Below are 20,862 nucleotides of genomic sequence, written 5' to 3'. Positions count from 1 at the left end.
ATGGCTCACAGAGCAGTGGCATATACATACTAACTGATCAAGAGTAATATTAGGGGGTTGGGGATTTAGCTCAGTGGTAGAGCACTTGCCTAGCAAGCGGAAGGCCCTGGGTTCGGTCCCCAGCTCCGAAAAAAAGAAAAAAGAAAAAAAAAAAGAGTAATATTAGATGGAATAACACCCAGCAGAGTTTACTGGAGAACCTGTTCTATTGCCACTGGTGTGTGTGTGTGTGTGTGTGTGTGTGTGTGTGTGCGCGCGCATGTGAATTCTGAGGGTCCCGTAAACCTTCCATCAGGGGTCCCAGAGACAGAAACACAATTCCATACCAAAAAGAAAAAAAAATCCCAACAAAAAATGTTGAGAGCTGGAGAGATGGCTCAGTAGTAAGATCACCGGCTGCTCTTCCAGAGGACCAATGTTCAATTCTCAGTGCCCATTAAGGCACAGTTTTCCAATGCTGGTTAACTCGTTCCATGGGATCTGATGCCACCTTCTGGCATTCTTGAGTACTGCCAGAATGTGGTGCATGCAGGCAAAACACCCATGCTTATAAATAAAATGATGAAAAACAGGGGCTGGGGATTTAGCTCAGTGGTAGAGCACTTACCTAGGAAGCGCAAGGCCCTGGGTTCGGTCCCCAGCTCCGAAAAAAAGAACCAAAAAAAAAAATGATGAAAAACAAAACTAAAATGACCTTCCTCGGAACCCAAAGCATTGTGATCCCCAAATGAGAACAACAAAGAAGCCACACCTTCGTTCTATCCTGGAAGAACGGAGTGGACTGGATCAGGAGCTCTCGGGCTCAGACAGCTATTTAGGCCTGATGGGCCTGAGGGAGGCCAACTAGGTCCAGTCACCAAGTCTGTTCAGGGCTGGTGATGTCAGGTTACTTTTTAAAGACGTCCCTTCCAAATGGGGAGGCGACACTTTTTTGTTTTGTGTGTCGGGTACCCTGAAGGATGAATAACATGAAGATGGGTGAACAGAAGAGAGGGGGAGACTGGCTAAGTTAAGGGACCCCTGGGAAGGATAACCATACTCTAAAAGCCCCCTCTAACTGTTCTCTTCCCTCCACCTTTAAAGCCTCCAGGGAGGAGCTGGGCTCTGGCTCTGCAGAACAGCTGCACGAACGAGCCCTGGATCTGGTGGCAGCTCACATTTCAGCACATGGCACAACTCCTGAGAAGCGCTTTAAAACACCCAGGAGACTCTGAGCTGGGAGCCTGTCCCTTCCAGCGTCCTTAGGCATTAGGAGACAAGGACCCCGGAGACAAGGACCCCAGAGACGATGACTCCTTGAGATCATCAGGGCCTTAGCTCCATTTATTTAACAGCCAGATACTCCTTGTACAAGCAGTAATCTTAAGTTGCGGGTAACCATTTCACTCCAGCCTGGGCAGGGGCTGATCACTCTCTCTCTCTCTCTCTCTCTCTCTCTCTCTCTCTCTCTCTCTCCACACACACACACACACACACACACACACACACACACACACACACACACACACACACATCCCTAAACCTCTGAGGTTTAGAATTCTGGCAAATAATTGCTTTTCTACGGTTTCTGTAGGACTGTGTATATAAGCCTGCTCAGCCTGTACTCATTTAAGTAGTGGGTGAAATGCTGAGGATAGAGCAAAATATGCTGTCCAGTCCATCCATTTCACCACGGTCACAGAGGTGACCATGACGCTCTCAAAAACTAGGTAGCCTTGTAACAAATGCTCCCTTCTTTCTGGCCCTAGAGACTGCTCCTTGAGCCTCATCTGGACCTTTTATCACAAGGAGATTACGATAAGGGAAGTTGCAAGGGAGTGACTTAGCCTTGACCTGCTTCTACCATAGCTGGGGGAGTGTTGCTTCTGCAAGCACCCAGATTCCGGGATGAGACACCAAGGGCTGATGCTCTCAGCAAGGGCCCTAGGCGGCCTCTTGGTGTTGGAGAATCGACTAGGGACAACTGCACACACGGGATAGGGAGGCCTCTCGGTGCTCAGTAGGTGAATCGCATCTTCTGTGAATAGCCCAGCTTATCCAGGTTCGGGTGGCAGGCCAGCTGTACCATAGGTGGTGGCCCACAAAGCAGCAGCAGCACATCCTCTGCTGGGGCAGGCAGGTGCTCCTGGATCATGTCGGCGGTAACAAAGCCCTTGCTGTAGGTCCAGTCTGGAGGATGGGGAAGAGAAGAAGACACATGCTTCAGGTCCGCACCAGCAAGGGAATGTGATGCTTCCGGGACAGACCCTTGGGAAGACGCAGAAGGGATCCCGAGAGGGCCTCAGGTTGGAGCAGCAACTACAGCCACACTCCTGCCACCCACCTGAAACTAGGAGCCTCATGCAAAGGGGACGAGTTGTGCACCTGGATTCGGGATTCTGGCACTGTCGGGAGGATCTGTTTTACTGAAACCAGAAGTCGAAGAGCGGCCAGGCCTTGAGTTTGATAATGAAAGACAACCTAGCCATCTGGAAATGGTAAGATACCTTCTGGAGGGTAGTCCAGGGTGAACCAGAGCTTAAAGCGGATAGGATATTGGGCCTGCAGCTCCTCTAGGTCCTCCCGCAGGATTATGTCCTTTTCAGTCTGCAAACAGGAAGCAGAGACTTAGAACCTCCGTCCATGCCAGCAAAGTCCTCTGCTCTGACAACCTTCTAACAGAAGGAAAAGGAATACCAAAGGCATGCTCAAGTTCTAGGGAGAGGTCAGACTTGCAGTTTCCTTAGGGTGCTGAGGATCAGGAAGTGGTCTTCATTTACACATTTCCAAGGAATATTTGCCCATGAAAGTCCAAGGGCCCATGGTCAGCCTGAGAAACCTCCATTTTCTCTTGTTTCTGTGGCTTAATACTAGGTCCTTTTTCCTTCTTTTTTGTTTTGTTTTCTTTTGTTTTAAAGATTCATTCATGGGGCTGGGGATTTAGCTCAGTGGTAGAGTGCTTACCTAGGAGGCGCAAGGCCCTGGGTTTGGTCCCCAGCTCCGAAAAAAAGAACCAAAAAAAAAAAAAAAAGATTCGTTCATTTGTTTTATGTAAGTACACTGTCACTGCCTTCAGACACACCAGAAGAGGGCATCAGATCCCATTACAGATGGTGGTTGCTGGGAATTGAACTCAGGACCTTTGGAAGAGCAGTCGGTGATCTTAACCACTGAGCCATCTCATCTCTCCAGCCCACCTCCTTTACTTATTATTTTATGAGTGTTTTGCCTGCCTGTTTATAAGTACATTGTGTGAGTGCCCATTGCCCCTGGAGCCCAGAACAAAGTGCCAGATCTCTTGTAACTGGAGTTAAAGAAAGGTTTAAGCTACCATTATGGGGGCTGGAAACCAAATCCTGGTCCTCTCCTTGATGGTCCTCCTCATTCCTTCTTTTTTTTTTTTTTTTTTTCTGGAGCTGGGGACCGAACCCAGGGCCTTGCGCTTCCTAGGCAAGCGCTCTACCACTGAGCTAAATCCCCAACCCCCTCCTCATTCCTTCTTATTGTGACAGTGGACCCTGGATTCACAGAGGGGCTTCTGGTCAGATGCTAGAATAGTTCTGTCTGTCTCAGCCCATCTATTCACACAGCCAATCTGAAGTGCTGGCTCTCAGAACAGCAAACCAACCTGGTTGGCAAAAAGCAGAAAGCACTGGGTTGGATCTTCAGGGACTTTCAAGATGGCCCGGATCAGCTGCAGCATTGGGGTGATTCCTGCACAAGGATACCCCATAGTGAGAGGTGCTAGTTCTCCCTTCTCCGTCTAGCTCCTTCACTGACCGACCCTGCCATCTCAAAGTTTATCAACACACTGTGTGCGTTCTGTCGTATCTAATCCTCTGACCTCCACCTGCTTGTTCACCAGGGCCTACATTTCTGAACCGTTAACAGTCACATAAGAAGACAGTGTAGAATTCCTTCTAAGGAATTCATATAAGACACTTGCTCTGAGGGTCCCTTGGAGGTAGGAACTCAAACATTATAGAGCAGGTCGGACGGTGCCTTTAATCCTCAGCACCTGGGAAGCAAAGGGCTGTCATATTTCTGTGAGGACAGAGTTCTGGGCCAAGCACGACTACATAACAAGATCCTGCCTCGAAAAACCAAAAACAACAAAAAGCAAAGTGATACAGATATTGCTAATGTCCCTTCTGATTAAGAGTTCTGGAACTCTGCTTAGAGGGGGTAAAAGCATGTTCTTCAGAACCAGGCAGAGTCAGGTTTGGCCATTACTAATTAAATAACCCTAAAGAAACCAAAGCTCTTGGAGCCTCCATTCCCTCATTGGCAGAAGGGAAAGGCTCACAGTTACCTATTTATAGGGTGGCAGGCTTCTAATGGGTAGCTGTACTGTACACAGTGACGTTTCTTTCTCTTTCCTGACAGCGAGGATCGAGCATGCCAGGGAGGTGCTCTCCCTCTGTGCTCACTCAACTGTCCAGCCTTGGTTAGAACTCTGCCTTTATGTACGTAGCCTAGGCTGACCCTACACTTGTGATCTTCCTGCTTCCAACCCCAATCCCTGGAACTCTAGGCCTGCACCACCAGTTCTGGCTTTTTCCTTCTCAATCACTCATACTTGGTTGTTTCCCTCAAAGTCATTAAATCCACCCGGTTGGTGGAAGACCCTCCTGATTTACTGCTCTCCTTCTGTCTCTGAATTTTTGTAACCGTTCTTTCTACTCCCTCATGATTTCAGCTACCAGGGAAGTGTAGGCAGCGCTGGTCCCTATTACCAAGAGTCCTCTATTACCAACTCTGAGAGGAAACCCGCAGAGCAAACCCCGAGATTGCTAAGCAAAAAATGTCCCTCAAGTGAAACAGACCTGTCCCGCCAGCAATCATTCCCAATTTCTTAGCCACTCGCAGTTCAGGTGGGGATTTTTTGTTGGGCTGAATGTTAAAATTCCCTGGGAAGCCAAGTCAAGAGTTAGAGTCAATTAAAAAACAAAACAAAACAAAACAAAACGGGAACTAAGTAAACACCAGAACAGAAAGCATGTCGTAGGCTGTTTTAGCAGCTGCTGTGAAATCTGATCTCGGGACTTGGGCTTGGGTGGGGACTTGGGCTTGGGTGGACGTTTGAGTTAAACAGGCAGGGACAATTACTCAGGAAGGACAATGGGGCTGGGCTGTCTGCTTATCGTCACTCCACACAGTGGGGGAACAGAAGCCACACTCAAGAGCCCAGTGATCCCACACAGCCTGGAAGATTCGTAGTCCGTGAAGGCAAAGGAGGTGTGCGGAGCCAAGATCTCTGGCAGAGAACTGCTCCCTGGCGAGGGTGGTAGGCTTAGGGCCAGGGTGAATTTACTTTCCCCAGTGGTCCAGAGCATCACCAGAGGCATGGCACAGTGCCCGGCTGCTTCCTTGGGAAGGACTAAAAAGTTTCCCACTTTTTAGCCAGAGGGAAGACTCTTTGGTAAGGGAAGGAGAGGCATAGGTTTACTTTGGTAATCTCCACACGGTGAAACCTGCCTTTCTGTAGCCTGGGTGCTTCAGGAAACTTTGCACAGGTACACCCATGCACACATGCGGATTTTGGTGGGGGATGGGACAGGGAGGTTGGGGCTGGGGACCCGGGACTGTAGGGACAGGAGAAGTGAGACTGTAGGAAGGAAACAACAGATAATCACCTTTCCCAGCATAACTGAGCAACCCACTCGGCCCCCGGAACTCCACCACATCCCCAATCTTCAGGCTATCCAGGTACTGAGACATCTTCCCTCCTTCAGGAAATTTGGGGTGCACACCTTTCAGATAAACCTGGTGAGGCAGGGAGGAAGAAAATGCCACATCTGAGATGTGATGAAAACCAAGTCAGAAGCTATTACAACCCATAATCTTTTCTCCCTTCCCTTAGACCCACAAAGGACTCATTACTTCCTATTGTCAGAGGAATGTAGGACGCTTCTAAAAATCTCAGAGTGTTGGATTCCTTTTCTTTTAGTGTGTGTGTGTGTGTGTGTGTGTGTGTGTGTGTGTGTGTTTGTGTGTAATGTGCATGTGTGTCTGTATGCACATGCACCTGTGTATGTAATGTGCATGTGTGTGTGCACATGTATCTCTGTATGTAATATGCATGTGTGTATGTGTATGTAATATGCATGTGTGTATGTGCTCATGCACATCTGCCCTGGCGAGTGTGGAGAGGCCAGAGAACAACCTCAGATGTTGGTCTGTGTCTTTCCATCTTGTTTCAGACAGGTTCTTTCTTGTTCTTGAAAGGCTGGCTGCCCCCATACTCTCCCCCCGCCCCCCGGGGCTGGGGACCGAACCCAGGACCTTGCGCTTCCTAGGTAAGCGTTCTACCACTGAGCCAAATCCCCAACCCCTGCCCCCATACTCTTGAGTTTCTGGTAATTCTCAGGTACCCATTTCCCACTTTCCAGTAGAGGCATGATGGGATTTCAACTTTTGCATGGGTCCAAACTGAGGCTTGGATCCAAGTGCTTGTGGATCCCCACAACCCAGCCATCTCCCCAGCCCCGAGATTTCCTTTCTATACACTTACCTTGATGACAAGATCTACATAGCCCTGGTCTTCATCGCTGGTGACAGGAGTGTAAGGCCTGATGACCTGACTGCCATCAATTCGGGCAGAGAGGTAGACGTGCTTACCTAGGAACCATGAGGAGGGTTACATGATTCCCAGTGGGTGTGTTGTGTCCTGTCACCTTTCAAAAGACTCAGATTTGAGAGAAAAGGGTGCTTTGTTTCTTAATGTCCCACAGAGAGCATCTCTCAGCAGTTTATCTTGCCTCCTCCCACCTTTGAAACTCCCTACAGTCAGGCCCTTAGCAGCAGAGGATTTACACAATGGAAAGAAATTAATGTTTTCTGGGATATGAGGAGGGTTATACTAAGTCCTAAGAGGGAAGCCAACTGGAGGTTAGAGATGCCTAGGGGCACAGAAGCTACACCCTAAAGGAGTGGAAGGAGCTGAAGGATTGATGGAAGGGCGATGCTGTGCCCAGGAAAAAACAGCTAAGCAATGGACTCGCTCTCATAGGATGTCAAGAAGCCCACACCCTTTTCCTTACCCACAGGCAGCCCCAGAATGTGGTGGGCGGTGGGCAGGGCAAAGCGGAACCTCCTGGTGTTGTGGCTCACTGTCTAGAGGATGGATGACAAGATATTTCATCTAGCAGGTCTGGCCTGACAAGTCCCTTGGAACAATCCAACCACCTTGGATGCTATCCCTCAAACTAGAAGAACTTCCGTTCACTCTCCCGGCCCAGCCCCCTTCTTCACAACTCACCGTCTTGTCCAGCAATCGCAGCAGGTACTTCTCATCCGGGTCCTGGAGAGTGACCTGTGGCCGGCGGGATCTTCGAACCAAGTAGGTACCCAGAGCCAGGCCGAACAGGGTAAACAGCCCCACCCCCAGAGAGGCTAGCAAGACCGGGCTCTGTGGGTAAAGGAGGAAGCGTGATTGTCACGCTGAGGGAGAGCCAGGGAGTGGGTGCGGGACCAGGGGTGGCGATCCCGAGCTCCAGCGAGAAAGCATGCCAAAACTGCAGGAGCAGCATACCCAGCCCGCAGCTGGTGCAGGGAGACTCCGGCACCCTAGGTGGGTTTAGCACAACCCCGCGGGGCAGACTGCCCAGAACCAGCGGAGGCGGTGACCCCAGGCTTAGGACACAGAACGAGGGTCTTACCGGCTGGATCCCCATGACTAGCGCCGTTCGGCTCCGCTAGGGCGGACAGATCCCACAATGCGCCGCGGGGCGGGCCCGGGGGCGGAGCTCTCCAGGGTGTGGTCTAAGGAGGAGGGCCCGACCGAGGCAGTGCTAGTGGGGACCGTGCCCCGCCTCTTCCGTACGGACTAGGTGGTTCAAGGGCATGGGTATCTTGGCAGTCCCAGCCCCTCCTTTCTAGCTTTCTGGTCTCTGCCACTTAGGCCTACCCCAAAGGACCACAGTTTTGTCTAACATGGAGCCAGGCTAATTAGCATAATGAGAATTCTTCTAGCTGGTTTAAGAGTGTCACAGAAAGTCTGAGTGTTGAGCCTTACACAGATTAAAGTAGAACAGGAAGCTTCCAGATGGCATTTCTTGTTTTTGTTCGTTTTTGTTTTTTTCTCCCAACAGTCTACTTTGCCAGACAATTCAAACGCCTAGCTAAGTCTCTTTCCGGAAGAGTGACTGGGCAACTTCATTTCCTAGTCCTTCAAACAAAACAACTGATTTTGCTGACAGAGTTAGTTCAACAGAATCAGTCAGGAGGGACTGGAGAGATGGCTTTGCAGATTGCTTACTGCTTTTGTGGAGGACCCTGGCTCCATTCCCAGCACCCATATAGCCGCTTGAAACCGGCACCCTAGTTCTAGGGGTTCTGGTGCCCTCTTCTGGCTTCCTTGGGCACCACACACACACACAAACACACACACACACAGAGAGAGAGAGAGAGAGAGAGAGAGAGAGAGAGAGAGAGAGAGAGAGAGAGAGAAACACTTATCCACAAAATAAAAATAAATAATAAATAAAATCAGGGGCTTCCTTTTGGTCCAAGTCGAGCTTCCCACCAAGTATGGTTCCTCACCAAACACAACAGTAGTGTTACCCAAGAATGGCTCTACCCCTTAGTGGCCTTGTGGCCTGGGGCAGACAGCTTGCTCCACTCCTTTGCATTTGTTTATCAATAGGCGGCCAATGTGCATCATAATCGGGTGTTTGGCTCATAGGGTTATTCTGATCCCTAGTGAGGTGTTCTTTCATTTAGTGTAATGCCTGTCAAAGAGCAAACTGCTAAAGAGATAGCAGCTACGACTAGAACCCAGAAGCCAGCAACTCCATTACGTCTATGGACTCAGCTCTGCTGAGATCACAAGCCTGAAACCGGAAGTAATAGAGACAAGCCACTGGAGCTGCCCATTTGCCAAGATGACCATGCTGTCTTGCACACATTTCCCAGACAGAGTGTTATTTCCTGTTTGGGATACAGTGACGGATGAAAGGTCCACACATGTCACTATCAACATAAAAATACGAGTCCCTTCAGGGTGGTAGGAACAATGATGTCTTGGTCCTCAGTCAATTGTGAGTGATCCAAGAAAGGCTTTGTTTTCTTTCTCTGGGCTAGCTGAAAATGTCACTCAGATCTGGGCACATTCTTGTCAGGGAGGGAACGTGAGATTGTGACAGGGCATGGTAAATTGCCCAACAATGTACGGAAGGTTGAAAGAGGGAAGGGCGTGAATCTCTTCCTGTCTATTTTAATTTTAAATTATCCGCATTGTATTTTATGTGTGTGAATGTATTGCCTGTATATATGCATGTATATATGTATGTATGTGTATATGTATGTATGTATTTATGTATGTATGTGTATGCCTTGTGCCCAAAGAGGTCTGCAGAACTGGAGTTGCAGATGACTGTAAGTCACCTGCCTGCGAATTCATGCGCCTCTTGCCTCTGCCTCTTCAGCATATCCTATTGGCCTGCATCACCACAACCAGCCTTCTTCCTTTTCTGTTTTGGGAGACCCCATGGGATTCTGTTCTGGAGCTTCTGCCTCCCCCGCCTTGCTGAAGCCAAGAAGCTAACCTGCTGACCTTTCTACTGCCCGGGTTCTGTCTAGAGAGGTCCCAGGTCCTCCTCATCATACCAGGTGGGATGTGGCAGGAAAGATTACTTCCCGTTCAAAGGGGCATGCTGTTAGAGTTCATCTCCAGGAACCACAGGGCCAGGTATGTGAGACCGGCTTAACTTGGATACTCTGTGGTCTCAACTGTCATGTCACAGAGACAGGAAAAGCCTTTCAGGTAAGTAGACTATAACCACAGAGGGCTGACAAAAACAGGCCAATCTCCATGCCTTTCGTGAGTTGCAGCCTAATGTCACATATTAACAGCTGTATAGCCCACAGGTCATTCTGCAGGTCACTGCTCTGATGGTATAGCCCTGCTCCCCTTCTCTCCCTCCTCTGAAGGAGCCTTAAAAAGAGACAACTTGTATCATATGGAAGGGGGAAGCTTTACTTCGATATCCACACAACGTCCTATTGGATTAAAGAATAATTTGACTTAGCACCTTAGTCTTCTTCATTATAGGGGAAAGCAGTTCATCTCTCCAGTAGTGCATCTTGCTCTTCTTCTCAAACTCTACAACCAATCTTCACTAATCTTGGTTTGATCTTAAATATGTCCAGCATCTAACCCCTCATCCACTGCTTCTCCTCTGGCTAAAGCTCCACCATTTCTTCTGTGCATCATCCTAACTGGATTTCTATCTCTTTCCTCCTTCAGTTACTTTAATTGTAATTAATTAATGTAATGATGTAATGTAATTCACTTTTTAGAGAGACACAGGGGGGAAGGGAGGAAAGGAGAGGGAGAGAAGGAGGGGGGAAAGGGGGAGGGAGAAGGGAGAGGGGGAGAGGGAGAAGAAGAGGGAGAGAGAGAGAGGCTGTGTAGCTAGCCTTGGGTGACCTGAAACACCATGTAGACCAGGCTGGCCTTGGACTTCCTAGAGTGCTGAGGCTAGCTTTCTTCTGTGACTTTAGCCTATTGTCCCACTCCTTGATAGAAAACCTCCGCAGTGCCCCTGCAGCACACTCATGTAGACGTCTACTGCCTCTGCTTCCGCCTCAGCATAGGCTCCTGGGAGTAAGAATCTGTTTACTGTCACATCCTAAGTGCCTCGAACCGTATGAATAATGAAAGAGGTAAGAAAGGGCTCTGGGGTAAATACACAAAAGAAAATGTAATGGCTGCTGCTGTTAAGTGAAGAAGTCAATGCCCTCCTGGAACACTAGGGAGCGCTGCTTAGCAGACACGCCAGACCTCCCTGGTGAAGCAGACATTCCAGGCTTCATGTGGCCACAGTGCCCCTTGCCCTGCGGTCCCAAGGGGAGGAATGACTCACTGACGCTTGGGCGGATGCTGCACACACAGAAGACCTGCATCATGGCTGAGACATGCTAACCTAAGCTCTGATTTTACAAGGGGACCACTGTCGAATTTGTCCAACCTCTGCCTCACGGGGAGACATGACCTTTATTATTCTGGTTAGGGAACAAATGATCTTCTCTAGGGAGGAAAGAGAATTCTCCCAGAGCTGTAATATCACTGGTGAGACAGCCTCTAAACAAACCTGCCCTGTGCCCTGGAGAAGACATTAGTTTATAGCCTGTTTATAGCCTGGGGGTGGGATAGAGGGATGGTTGGGTGTAGGGCAGAGGTTGGAGGTGGCTCAGTGGTAACAGTGTGGACTGCTCTTGCAGAGGACACAAGTTCAAGTTCTGTTTTCAAGCACCCATGTCAGGTGGCTCACAGATGCTCTTCACTCTTTTCCAGGGTGATCTGAGGTCTCCAGACCCCTGCTGGGACATGCACTCATGTGAATGTGCTGACACCAATACACAGACACGTACATACAGACACATGATTAAAAATGCTTTTTAAAATCTAAATTAAAAAACTGGATGCCTTTAATCCTAGCACTCGGAGGCAGAGGCCGACAGATGGATCTCTAGGAGTTTGAAGCCACCCTGGTCTACAGAACATGCACAGAGAGACCCTATCTCGAATACAAAAGCAAAAACTAAATCTAAATTTAAAAAAGTAAACTGAAAGAGACAGAGGGTTAGCAAGATCTAGTGTATGGTTTGGAGGGAGAGAGAGAGAGAGAGAGAGAGAGAGAGAGAGAGAGAGAGAGGGAGAGAGAGAGAGGGAGAGAGAGAGAGAGAGAGAGAGAGAGAAAGAGAGAGAGAGAGAGAGGTTGGAAGGCTGGGATAGTGGGGAAGTGAGGGGAATCTTCAAGACGAGAGAAGGGAAACCATGATCAGAATACACTGTATAAATAAAAAAGCGGGCTGGAGAGAGGGCTCAGTGGTTAGAGCACGGACTGCTCTTCCAGAGGTCCTGAGTTCAATTCCCAGTAACCACATGGTGGCTCACAGCCATCTGTAATGGGATCTGATGCCCTCTTCTGGTGTGTCTGAGGACAGCAATGGTGTACTCACATATAATAAATAAATAAATATATCTTTTTTTTTTTAAGTTAAAACATTTTATTTGAGAAAAGAGGACACCCGAACCCTGCCATTCTCACGGGAGAGTCAGCGGCAACGTCCAGATCCGGTGGAATTAACTCATTTTGAGAAAAGAGGACACCCGAACACTGCCATTCTCGAGGGAGAGGCGGCGACAACGTTCAGATCCAGTGGAACCTGGACATGAAAACGGTACCACGAACTCGTGGACACTAGCATAAATATATCTTTAAAAAAAAAAAGCAAACAGCGTAAAAACACTCTCATTTGCATGTTATTGAATTTGTATCTGTTTTATTCATTAGAGAATTGAAATATGTCATCTTTCCTTCCTGCTTTCTTTTTTCTTTCTTCTTTTCTTTCTTTTCTTTTTAAGATTTATTTATTATATGTAAGTACACTGTAGCTGTCTTCAGACACACCAGAAGAGGGCATCAGATCCCTTTTAGAGATGGTTGTGAGCCACCATGTGGTTGCTGGGAATTGAACTCAGGACCTCTGGAAGAGCAGTCAGTGCTCTTAACCTCTGAGCCATCTCTCCAGCTCCTTTTTTTCTTTTCTTTAGACAGTCTTTCTATGTAGTCCGGCTATCTTGGAACAAGCTCTGTAGACCAGGCTGGCCTTGAACTCAAATAGGTCTTTCTCTCTCTGCCTCCCCAGGACTGAGATTAAAGGCTTGCACCTGGACTGGAGAGATGGCTCAGCAGTTAAGAGCACTGACTGCTCTTCCAGAGGTCCTGAGTTCAAATTCCAGCAACCACATGGCTCACAACCATTTATAATGGGATCCGATGCCTTCGTCTGGTGTGTCTGAAGACAGCGACAGTCTACTCACATCTATAAAATAAATAAATCTTAAAAAGAAAAGGCTTGCACCACCTGGCTTCCTAGTACAACTTGTGTGTGTGTGTGATGTGTATACATGTGTATATTTGTGAATGTGTGATGTGTGTTTGGGATGTGTGTTTGTGTATGATATATGTGTGTGAGATGTGTGTGTGTGAGATGTATGTGTGTGTGTTTGTGATATAAGTTTGGGTGTATGTGTATTTGTGTATATGCATCTGTGTGTTTGTGTGTGTGAAGTCTCTATATATTTGTGTTTGTGATCTGCTTGTATATGTTTATATGTGTGTGTTTGTGTATGTGTTTCTATGTGTATGTTTGTGTATTTGTGTGTATATGTTTGTGTATGTGTATGTTTGTATGTGTATGTGTGTGTTTGTGATGTGTGTACGTGTATTTTGTTATGTGTTTGTGTGTATGTGTGTGTCTATGATGTATGTATGTGTGTTTGTGTGTGTGATGTGTTTGTATGTATATATTTGTGTGTAATGTGTATTTGTGTGTTTATGTGTATATTTCTGATATGTGTGTTTATGTGTATATGTGTGTGTTTGTGTGTATGTGTATTTGTGTGTTTTTGCATGTGTGTATATTTTTGTGTGTGTATGTGTGCGATATGCACTTGCATATATGTGTGTTTATGATATGTATTTGTGTGTATATTTGTGTGTAATGTGTATTTGTGTTCTTGTGTGTATTTATATGTATGTGTGTATATGTGTACTTGTGTGTGTTGGCATGTGTGTATGTTTGTGTGTGTTTGTGTGTATGTGTGTGATATGCATTTGCATATATGTGTATTTGTGATATGTGTTTGTGTGTATGTAAGTGCACATTAGGAAGCCAGAGAATAACCAGTTGTGATGTTCTTTAGGAGCACTTCACTTTGTCTGAGACCTCAATCCCTAATTCCCAACCCTTAGTAATCCCGCAGGCTTACTTACCTCAGGTCAGTGTTCTGGAGGCTCCCTCCTCTCAGTTTTATCTAGCTTTGTGTCAAGTTGACAAGAACCAACCAGCATAGAGTCCATTTTGGAGAATAAATGACATGATCACTGTACTCACAAGGTGGAGACATTCTTGGTCATTGATGGATTTATTTCTCCCTTCCTAGACCCAGTCTTACAGAAGTCTCACAGTACCCTCTAGTTCTCCTCTTCCTTTACTTCTGTCCAGACTTTGATCTGCATGATCTTGATGGGGTAGTCATGAGATTCGGTCACTAGCAATTTTATACAACTAATCTCTTTCACAGAATCTTCTTCATAAAATACCATCTGGTCCAACTGACCTCTCACCAATGGGCCTACCAAGGTATATTGAGCACAGCGTTTGGGGTAGTCCATGGGGCTGTAGCCCAGCAATAGTTGCCCATGTTTTAGTAAGTTCAACTTATTCACATTATTGCCCGTCTCTACTGCTATCTGGATGACTTTTTGTGGCTTATCCAGAACCACCAGTAAGTAGTTGCCTTTGATAGGGTCCAAGGCCCAGAAGTAGTCATCATTGAGAATGTAGGCATACTGTGGACTTGTATGCCAAAATGAGATCATGTCTGTAAAGACAGTAGCAGCGGGGTTGTCTGGTCTGCCCAAGTCGTCGTTTTGCTCCGCAGGAAAGCATGTGTCTTCAAATTCAGAGTTACTGTCCATTCGGTAGAAGATGGAAGGACTGAGACGGATAGGGACATTTTGGGACAAGAGAAGCCTGAACTCAGAGAGAAGCAAGTGAGTAGGAATGTCCTTGGGGAAGAGGAGCAAGAAGGAGATGAGACAGGAGAGGTCCTCAGTATGAAAAACCTTCCCAGAGATCGTCATGCTGGAGAAGTCCAGGATCACCCAAGGGAGCTGGTTCCAAGCTGACAAGGCCCAGAAGATGTCAGACAGAAACCTGGGGGCACTATGTACTTTATCTCCCAGCATCAGGAAGTACTCAGAGAGGTTGCGGGCCAAATTCATGAGAAGGACAGAACTCATTTTCTGCCTAGAATATAGTTTTCCACAGGGGGAGGTATGATTTCTGCTCTCTGCTCTGGAGCCACCAAGTAGACCATGGACCACCAGCAGCCTCCCAGACTCAATGTGAGGCATAAAAAGACCTGAAATGTTGGCAACTGTTTGGTTGAGCCATTTGGGGTCAGTGTCTGACAGGAGGACCAATATCAGCATATACTCCAGGTCCTGTTCTGAGGAAGCTTGAAATAAAGATGTCATGGTGTCCAAGAGGTAAGTCCTGGGACTACGCTGCATTGAGACGATCCCCACTGTCAGCAGCCCTGAGAACAGAGACACCCTCAGTACTTGGGCAAGGCGGATGGATCCCATGACTTTCTTCCCAACCCCCCTCACCTAATGCCTCTTCCCAAGCCAGACTCACATCTCCTGGGGTGGGAAGTGAACACCTTTCTCATAGCTATAGAGTCTCACTTGTTTAACACTTTGAAAAGGCTCAGTAGGAGAAGCTTCATGAGGAGAAGGCTCTCTTTAGAATGGAACTACGTAGCTATTGCCTTGTAAGCAAATTATCTTAGCTTGGCCTTGACCTTTAGATTTATCTCAACAACTGCAGACTACCCAGTCCTGGACTAGAAGATCTCTAAGTCCCTTGAAAACCTCATGGCTGGCTAGTCCAGTTCACTGGGCTGTGCAGTTCAGTGGCCCATAAGTTTCCACTCCCTTCTCCTCTGTCTACCCACTTCTGTCTCAGGTACCCCGGCTCCTCTTCTATCTATTCCCCCTCCCTGGAAGCCTGGCATGAATGAGTATCACCGCTGCCTCTCTCACAGACTTACTCTGGCCTTTTGGTCCTGCTGGACGTTCAAGGGGGATCAGGTGGGAAGAAAATGAACCTAGGTGGAAACCTGTACCTGCTGGCCCTCACTCAAAGCACTTGTTTCCTGATAGCTGCCATTTCAGTCCTTCAGACTCCATTCTTTTTTTCTAGATGTAAGACCTTAGCCTGGTGGTGGTGGCTTGTGCCTTTAAGCCAAACACTTGAGAGGCAAAGTGGCAGGCTGGTCTCTGAGTTCAAGGACAGCCTGGTATACAAAGTGAGTTCCAGGACAGGCAGGGATATTCAGAGAAACTCTGTCATTCTGAGAGAGAGAGAGAGAGAGAGAGAGAGAGAGAGAGAGAGAGAGAGAGAGAGAGAGGTAGAGGAAGGGAGAAAAGGAAGGAAGGAAGAAGGAAAGAAGGCAGGCAGGCTGAATGGATGGATGGATGGATGGATGGATGGATGGATGGATGTCCATGTCTGGCCTTTACCAAGCCTAATGGCTTCTTCCACATACTCACTCTTGGGTTGGAGAGAGGATCCAGCCAAAACTGTGTAGGTAGCATGCTGGAGAACATGGGAACTGGAACTTTTCTGCATCTCTATGAAGTATTTCGAATGGTTCTTGATTTCGGAGGTGATTTCCTCTTGAGCTATCTGCTGTATCATTTTCTTCTTTTCACTCTGAGTACAAGTGATATATTATCTGCCTCAGGGGTGGTTCTTAGCTCCCCTGGAGACAGCTGCGGGCATGCCCTCTTTAGGGGAGATTGCATGATCCCTAGAATCCATTACATACAGTCTGTCAGAACTTAGCTTGCTGCTCTCCCCACCTGGTCATGAGCTTCCACAGAGCCTTCCAGCCACAGCTACATGGCCCTGGAATCCTGGATAGGGAGGGAGGACCTGCCTGCCAAGCCACTACCCACCTGGCATTGCTTTATCAAGGTCAAACTAGCAAGTGTGGTCTAACTGGGCTCAGGCCTCTGCTGGGTTCTGAAAGACGAAGCCTGGCCCTGCCTTTAAGGTCCTCCCCACACTGGGTCAGCCTGAAAGTCCTTTTACTTGCTTAGTCTCACTACACACAGCTCCGTTGCCCGAAGCCTCAGCCACCCAAAGCCTCGACTACCGGGTGTGTATGCTGAGGTTTACACTGGGGGAAGTTACTTCCAGTTTCTCATCTGAGAAAGGGCAGGAATAACATTTGCGGGTGGCAGGTGCAGTGAGGGGGCGGCCCCTGTGTCCTGCTGGTCAGCACCTCTCCAGGTAGCTGTGTTTCACCCCCCTCTCCATGCCTGGAACGCCCGCTCTTTTTCCTGCCCTCCCCAAATCCTATCTCTCTCAAGCCAGCTCCAAGGAAATGTCCTCTCTGACACTGTCTGGATTCCTCAGTTGCTTTCCTTTAGTGATAAGCCTAGACAGAGGCTTTAACGCACGTGGGAAGACCCCTTTCCTGTGATGGGTGGCGAAGCCTCTATCCCTGGTTCTCACCAGAAATGTGTTAAATTGCGGCTCCACGCGCACTGCTATATTCTCTCGAAGAAGGAACCCCAGGATGATTAGGGATGCCAGGACTCTGATGCACCGCCACAGGCAGCCTCGCATGGCACCAGGAGCGGCTGTGGAAGGAACGTGAGCAGCGGCAGATCCTGAGGGCCTCCTCCTCAGAGGGCACGAGTACCCTCGCGGCTATGAGTACCCCCGCGGCTGGTACGCCACATCCTAGCCCACTCTTCCTGGACGGAGCTTTCCCAATGCCTGGTTATTGTCTAAACCTTTTCCTCCCAAATTTTCTCCTGCCCCTGCTTTTAGCCATCTCAGGAAAGACAACCAACAAGGGCTTGATTCTGCAAAGCTCCCGCTTTTGGTACACTCCCAAGTAAACTGGAAGGTGTATGTTGCCAAGAAGAAAATACGGAGGCTGTAGGGATGGCGCAGCAGGTAACAGCTCTTGCTACCAAGACCAATGTCCCGGTTCTATCCCTGGGATCTGTACGGTGGAAGGAGAGAACCGATTCCATTCTGTGCATGTGGCCACATATGTCTACACGCAGACGTAAATAAATATGGGTGACACGTAATACGACAGACTTCCTTACACTGTCCTGTTGTGTGAACTTTGTTCCCAGGTATCTTTGTTTACTCCCCTGGGAGGAATGCCCTGAGCAAGACGGTTCCTCCCTCCTCAGCAGTGCAGCTTAGTGTGCCCAAGACATGATGTAAACAACCCCATTTTGCCATGAGACCTTCTGGGTCCTGGGTGTATCTGTGAGCGATGAGGGATACTCAGTATGTTTGCCTTCGTTTCTCTGTGAGCTGTCTGGAAAAAAAGTTTCACAGAACGCCAGTAAAGGCGCTAGCTTGGAGTCCTCTGCTGTAGAGGGTTGGCCTAAGGCTGCTATATTCTAATGCTAGTTTGGGGGCCCCAAGACTGGTTGGTAAATAAAGATGCCAGTAGCTGGGCAGAAGAGACCTAGGTGGGATTTAGGTTGTCTGGGCTTGGGGTCCAGAGGAGGACCATGAGGAATGAGAGTGCAGGAGGAGGAAGGAGAAGCCACCATGGGGGACATGAGCCATAAGAACAGGGCCCTGAGGGCTGACTGGAGTTAAGAGCAGCCCAGATGAAACATGGTAATAACTGGGGGGTTATCACTAGGAAAGTAGATTCTATAGCCTGAAGGGTAGGTATTTGCCCAGCTATCGGGCTGTTTAGGGCTGAGTGTAAACATAAAGGCTGTGTGTGCCTTTCATCTGGGAATTTAAATAGCCAAGGCTGGGTAGAAACCTCGGGCCAGGATTTAAATAATTACTACAACTCTCTAGTTCTGTTGAATCTCAAATTCAACTTCAAATCCTTGTCAATGGTCACTGGCAGGTTATGATAGATACTTTTTTAATGTATGTATAGGTATTTTACCTGAATGTAAATCTGTGTGCTACATATGTGTCTGGTGCATGCAGAGGCCAGAAGAGGGTGTTAAGTCCCCTGGTACTGGAGTTATAGATGGATGGGTGCAGGAAATTAAACCTGGGTTCTCTGGAAGAACAGCCTCTTAACCACTGAGCCTGTCCAGTCCCCATAATAATTTTTTTTTAAGATTTAATTTATTTATTATATATAAGTACACTGTAGCTGTCGTCAGACACACCAGAAGAGGGCATCAGATCTCATTACAGATGGTTGTGAGCCACCATGTGGTTGCTGGGATTTGAACTCAGGACTCTGGAAGAACAGTCAGTGCTCTTAACCGCTGAGCCATCTCTCCAGCCCAATAATTTTTTTTAATGAAGAGGAAATTCAGGGTTAAGTATTACATTCAAACCAACATCTTCTGGTAGGGGGTTAGTGATAAGTGGATTAGATCTCACCTCTCAAATCTATACTTACTTTTGGGTCTTTTCCTTCCCAGAACTATGTTAGTTAGATAGACAAGGTTTTGAATAACCACAGAAGGACTTGGTGTACTTCCTTCATTGTGGACTGCTAGGATCCATAGAAACCTGAAAGAAACCAGAAATTCCTAATCAGTACCACATCATCATTATGTTTTGGGTGTAAATCCATAGTAGAAAATGCCGCTTGAAGCTTTCTGGCTAGTAGAAAATGCTGCTTGAAGCTTAACTGGAATGGGGTTTTCTCTGAAAACAAGAAGAAAACAACTTAATGTTGAGGGATGTAGTCCCAGAGTGGCTTCTCTGAGGCTGCTAAAGCCAGTCACCCCTCCCAGGAAACCCCACCTGACAACCATTGTTCAGCCTGAATGGGTGTCATGTGTCAATCTGGCCTTACATCAAGCACCTACTTGCTGAGGTGAGGCGGAAATATAGTTTCAAAACCAGCCTTCAGTCTTATGATTTGAAATTTGAATATTACCTGCTAGTTTGAGTCAGTAAGTGTGGATTCTAAGTTGTCCCTTCCTTATCAGAGGGCCCCAATTGTTCTCAAATATCCAGTTCTCCTTTGTGCTTAGAAGTGTCCAGTGGTCTTTTGAAGTTTTCCCTTCTTTCTTTTTTATCTGTTCTTTAACACTGCTTAGATTGTATTTCCAATAGTATTGCTCCTTTTCTCTAGTGGTAATCTGAATGAGACTGTCCCTCATAGGCTCGTGTTCAAATACTTAGTCCCCTGTTGGTGGAACAGTTTGGGAAGGATCAGGAGGTGTGGCCTCGTTGGAGGAGGTGTGCCACTGGGGTGGGGCTTGAGGTTTCAAAACACTGGTGCCATCCTCAGCGTCTCTGCTTTGTGTTGTGTCTCAAGATGTGAGTACCTGCTGCCATGCTCCTCACTATGGTGGTCATGGACTCTCAAATGGTAAGCCATTTCAGTGGTAAGCCAGCAAAGTCTCTCTTCTATAAGTTGCCTTGGTCATGGTGTCTTATGACAGCAATAGAGAAATAGCTAAGACACTCCTTCTCCTTCTCCTCCTCCCCTTCCTCTTCTTTATTCTCCCCTTTCTCTTCATTTTCTTTTTCTTCTACCTCCTCCTCTTCCTCTTCTCCTCCTGGTCTTCCTCAAAGGATTCATTTTTTAAATATTTCTTTATTTTTCTATAAGTACACTGTAGCTGTCTTCAGACACACCAGAAGAGGACATCAGACTCCAGATGGTTGTGAGCCACCACGTGGTTGCTGGGAATTGAACTCAGGACCTCTGGAAGAGCAGTCAGTGCTCTTAACCACTGAGCCACCTCTCCAGCCCCCAAAGGATTCATTTTTATCTTCAGCTTTATAATTCATCTCAAAATACTTTACATGTATGGATTGAGGTAGTTGCTGAAGTTCTTTTTTTTTTTTTTCCTTTAACCGATATCCCATTCTTTCATTACCCCTGTGGAAAGGCTATTGAAATTCTTGTAACATCTGCTAACTGAGTATGTTTGTGTCTCTCTTGGTTTCCCTGAGCCATCTGATTATCGTCACTGTTATAGACACTATCTTTGCTCCCCACTCCAGAGTTGTAATGGTGATTGATTTCTGCCACACCCACTCCAGTGGAGTCTGCGTGACATGAAGCTCTTGTGCTTCGTTTCTATGTAGAACAGAGGCATGTGCCTAGAATGGCTTGGCCTCCTGGAGGTCCCTGGCCGTCTCCCTACAAAAAGATGATGACCAGGGTCTATGCTTGCGGTGGAGGTGCCTTCTGTGTTCTAGCCTTGGTGATCTTGGCAACTTTAAGCCTGTCAACAATATCTGATGTTAAGAATATAGCAGTGTGGGAAGACGGTCATGTACCTTTAGATGTCTCAGGAACTGAAAGTTCAGAGACAG

The 20,862-nt window shown here is 47.5% G+C and overlaps 2 protein-coding genes and 1 long non-coding RNA gene across 9 annotated transcripts; 1 reads left to right on the top strand and 2 right to left on the bottom strand.

Annotated features, from left to right (window-relative positions):
• Positions 1-1,293: 1,293 nt before the first annotated feature.
• On the bottom strand, positions 1,294-7,699 carry Cyb5r1 (cytochrome b5 reductase 1). 2 transcript variants are annotated; one of them, NM_001013126.1, is given in 9 exon segments: positions 1,294-2,169; positions 2,487-2,586; positions 3,608-3,693; positions 4,806-4,889; positions 5,616-5,745; positions 6,494-6,600; positions 7,023-7,095; positions 7,241-7,390; positions 7,641-7,699. In NM_001013126.1, coding segments are annotated over 9 exon segments (918 nt in total). In that variant the 5' UTR covers positions 7,656-7,699; the 3' UTR covers positions 1,294-1,996.
• Positions 1,892-12,843, top strand: LOC120096190 (uncharacterized). Of its 3 annotated transcripts, none has more exons than XR_010057200.1 (3): positions 1,892-2,477; positions 7,131-12,168; positions 12,637-12,843. It is a non-coding gene; the product is annotated as an uncharacterized LOC120096190 (long non-coding RNA). The 3 variants fall into 3 exon arrangements; XR_005492320.2 differs by lacking the exon at positions 1,892-2,477 and having other exon boundaries at positions 7,916-9,670; positions 11,985-12,168; XR_005492321.2 differs by lacking the exon at positions 1,892-2,477 and having other exon boundaries at positions 8,403-9,591; positions 11,985-12,168.
• Positions 12,844-13,902: 1,059 nt separating this feature from the next.
• On the bottom strand, positions 13,903-19,309 carry Mgat4e-like (Mgat4 family, member E-like). Of its 4 annotated transcripts, NM_001013872.1 has the most exons (5): positions 19,218-19,271; positions 18,983-19,095; positions 17,086-17,213; positions 16,116-16,278; positions 13,903-15,097 (listed from the first exon to the last, which is right to left on the bottom strand). In NM_001013872.1, exons 3-5 carry the CDS (start codon positions 17,197-17,199, stop codon positions 13,968-13,970), a joined length of 1,407 nt encoding a protein of 468 aa, NP_001013894.2. In that variant the 5' UTR covers positions 17,200-17,213; positions 18,983-19,095; positions 19,218-19,271; the 3' UTR covers positions 13,903-13,967. The 4 variants fall into 4 exon arrangements, with proteins under 4 accessions (NP_001013894.2, XP_063128152.1, XP_038946366.1 ...); XM_063272082.1 differs by having other exon boundaries at positions 18,983-19,309; XM_039090438.2 differs by lacking the exon at positions 17,086-17,213 and having other exon boundaries at positions 19,218-19,290.
• Positions 19,310-20,862: the final 1,553 nt, after the last annotated feature.

Source organism: Rattus norvegicus, chromosome 13 (genome assembly GCF_036323735.1).
Source record: "Rattus norvegicus strain BN/NHsdMcwi chromosome 13, GRCr8, whole genome shotgun sequence".
Lineage (NCBI taxonomy): Eukaryota > Metazoa > Chordata > Mammalia > Rodentia > Muridae > Rattus > Rattus norvegicus.
This window is presented reverse-complemented; position numbering and strand designations above follow the sequence as displayed.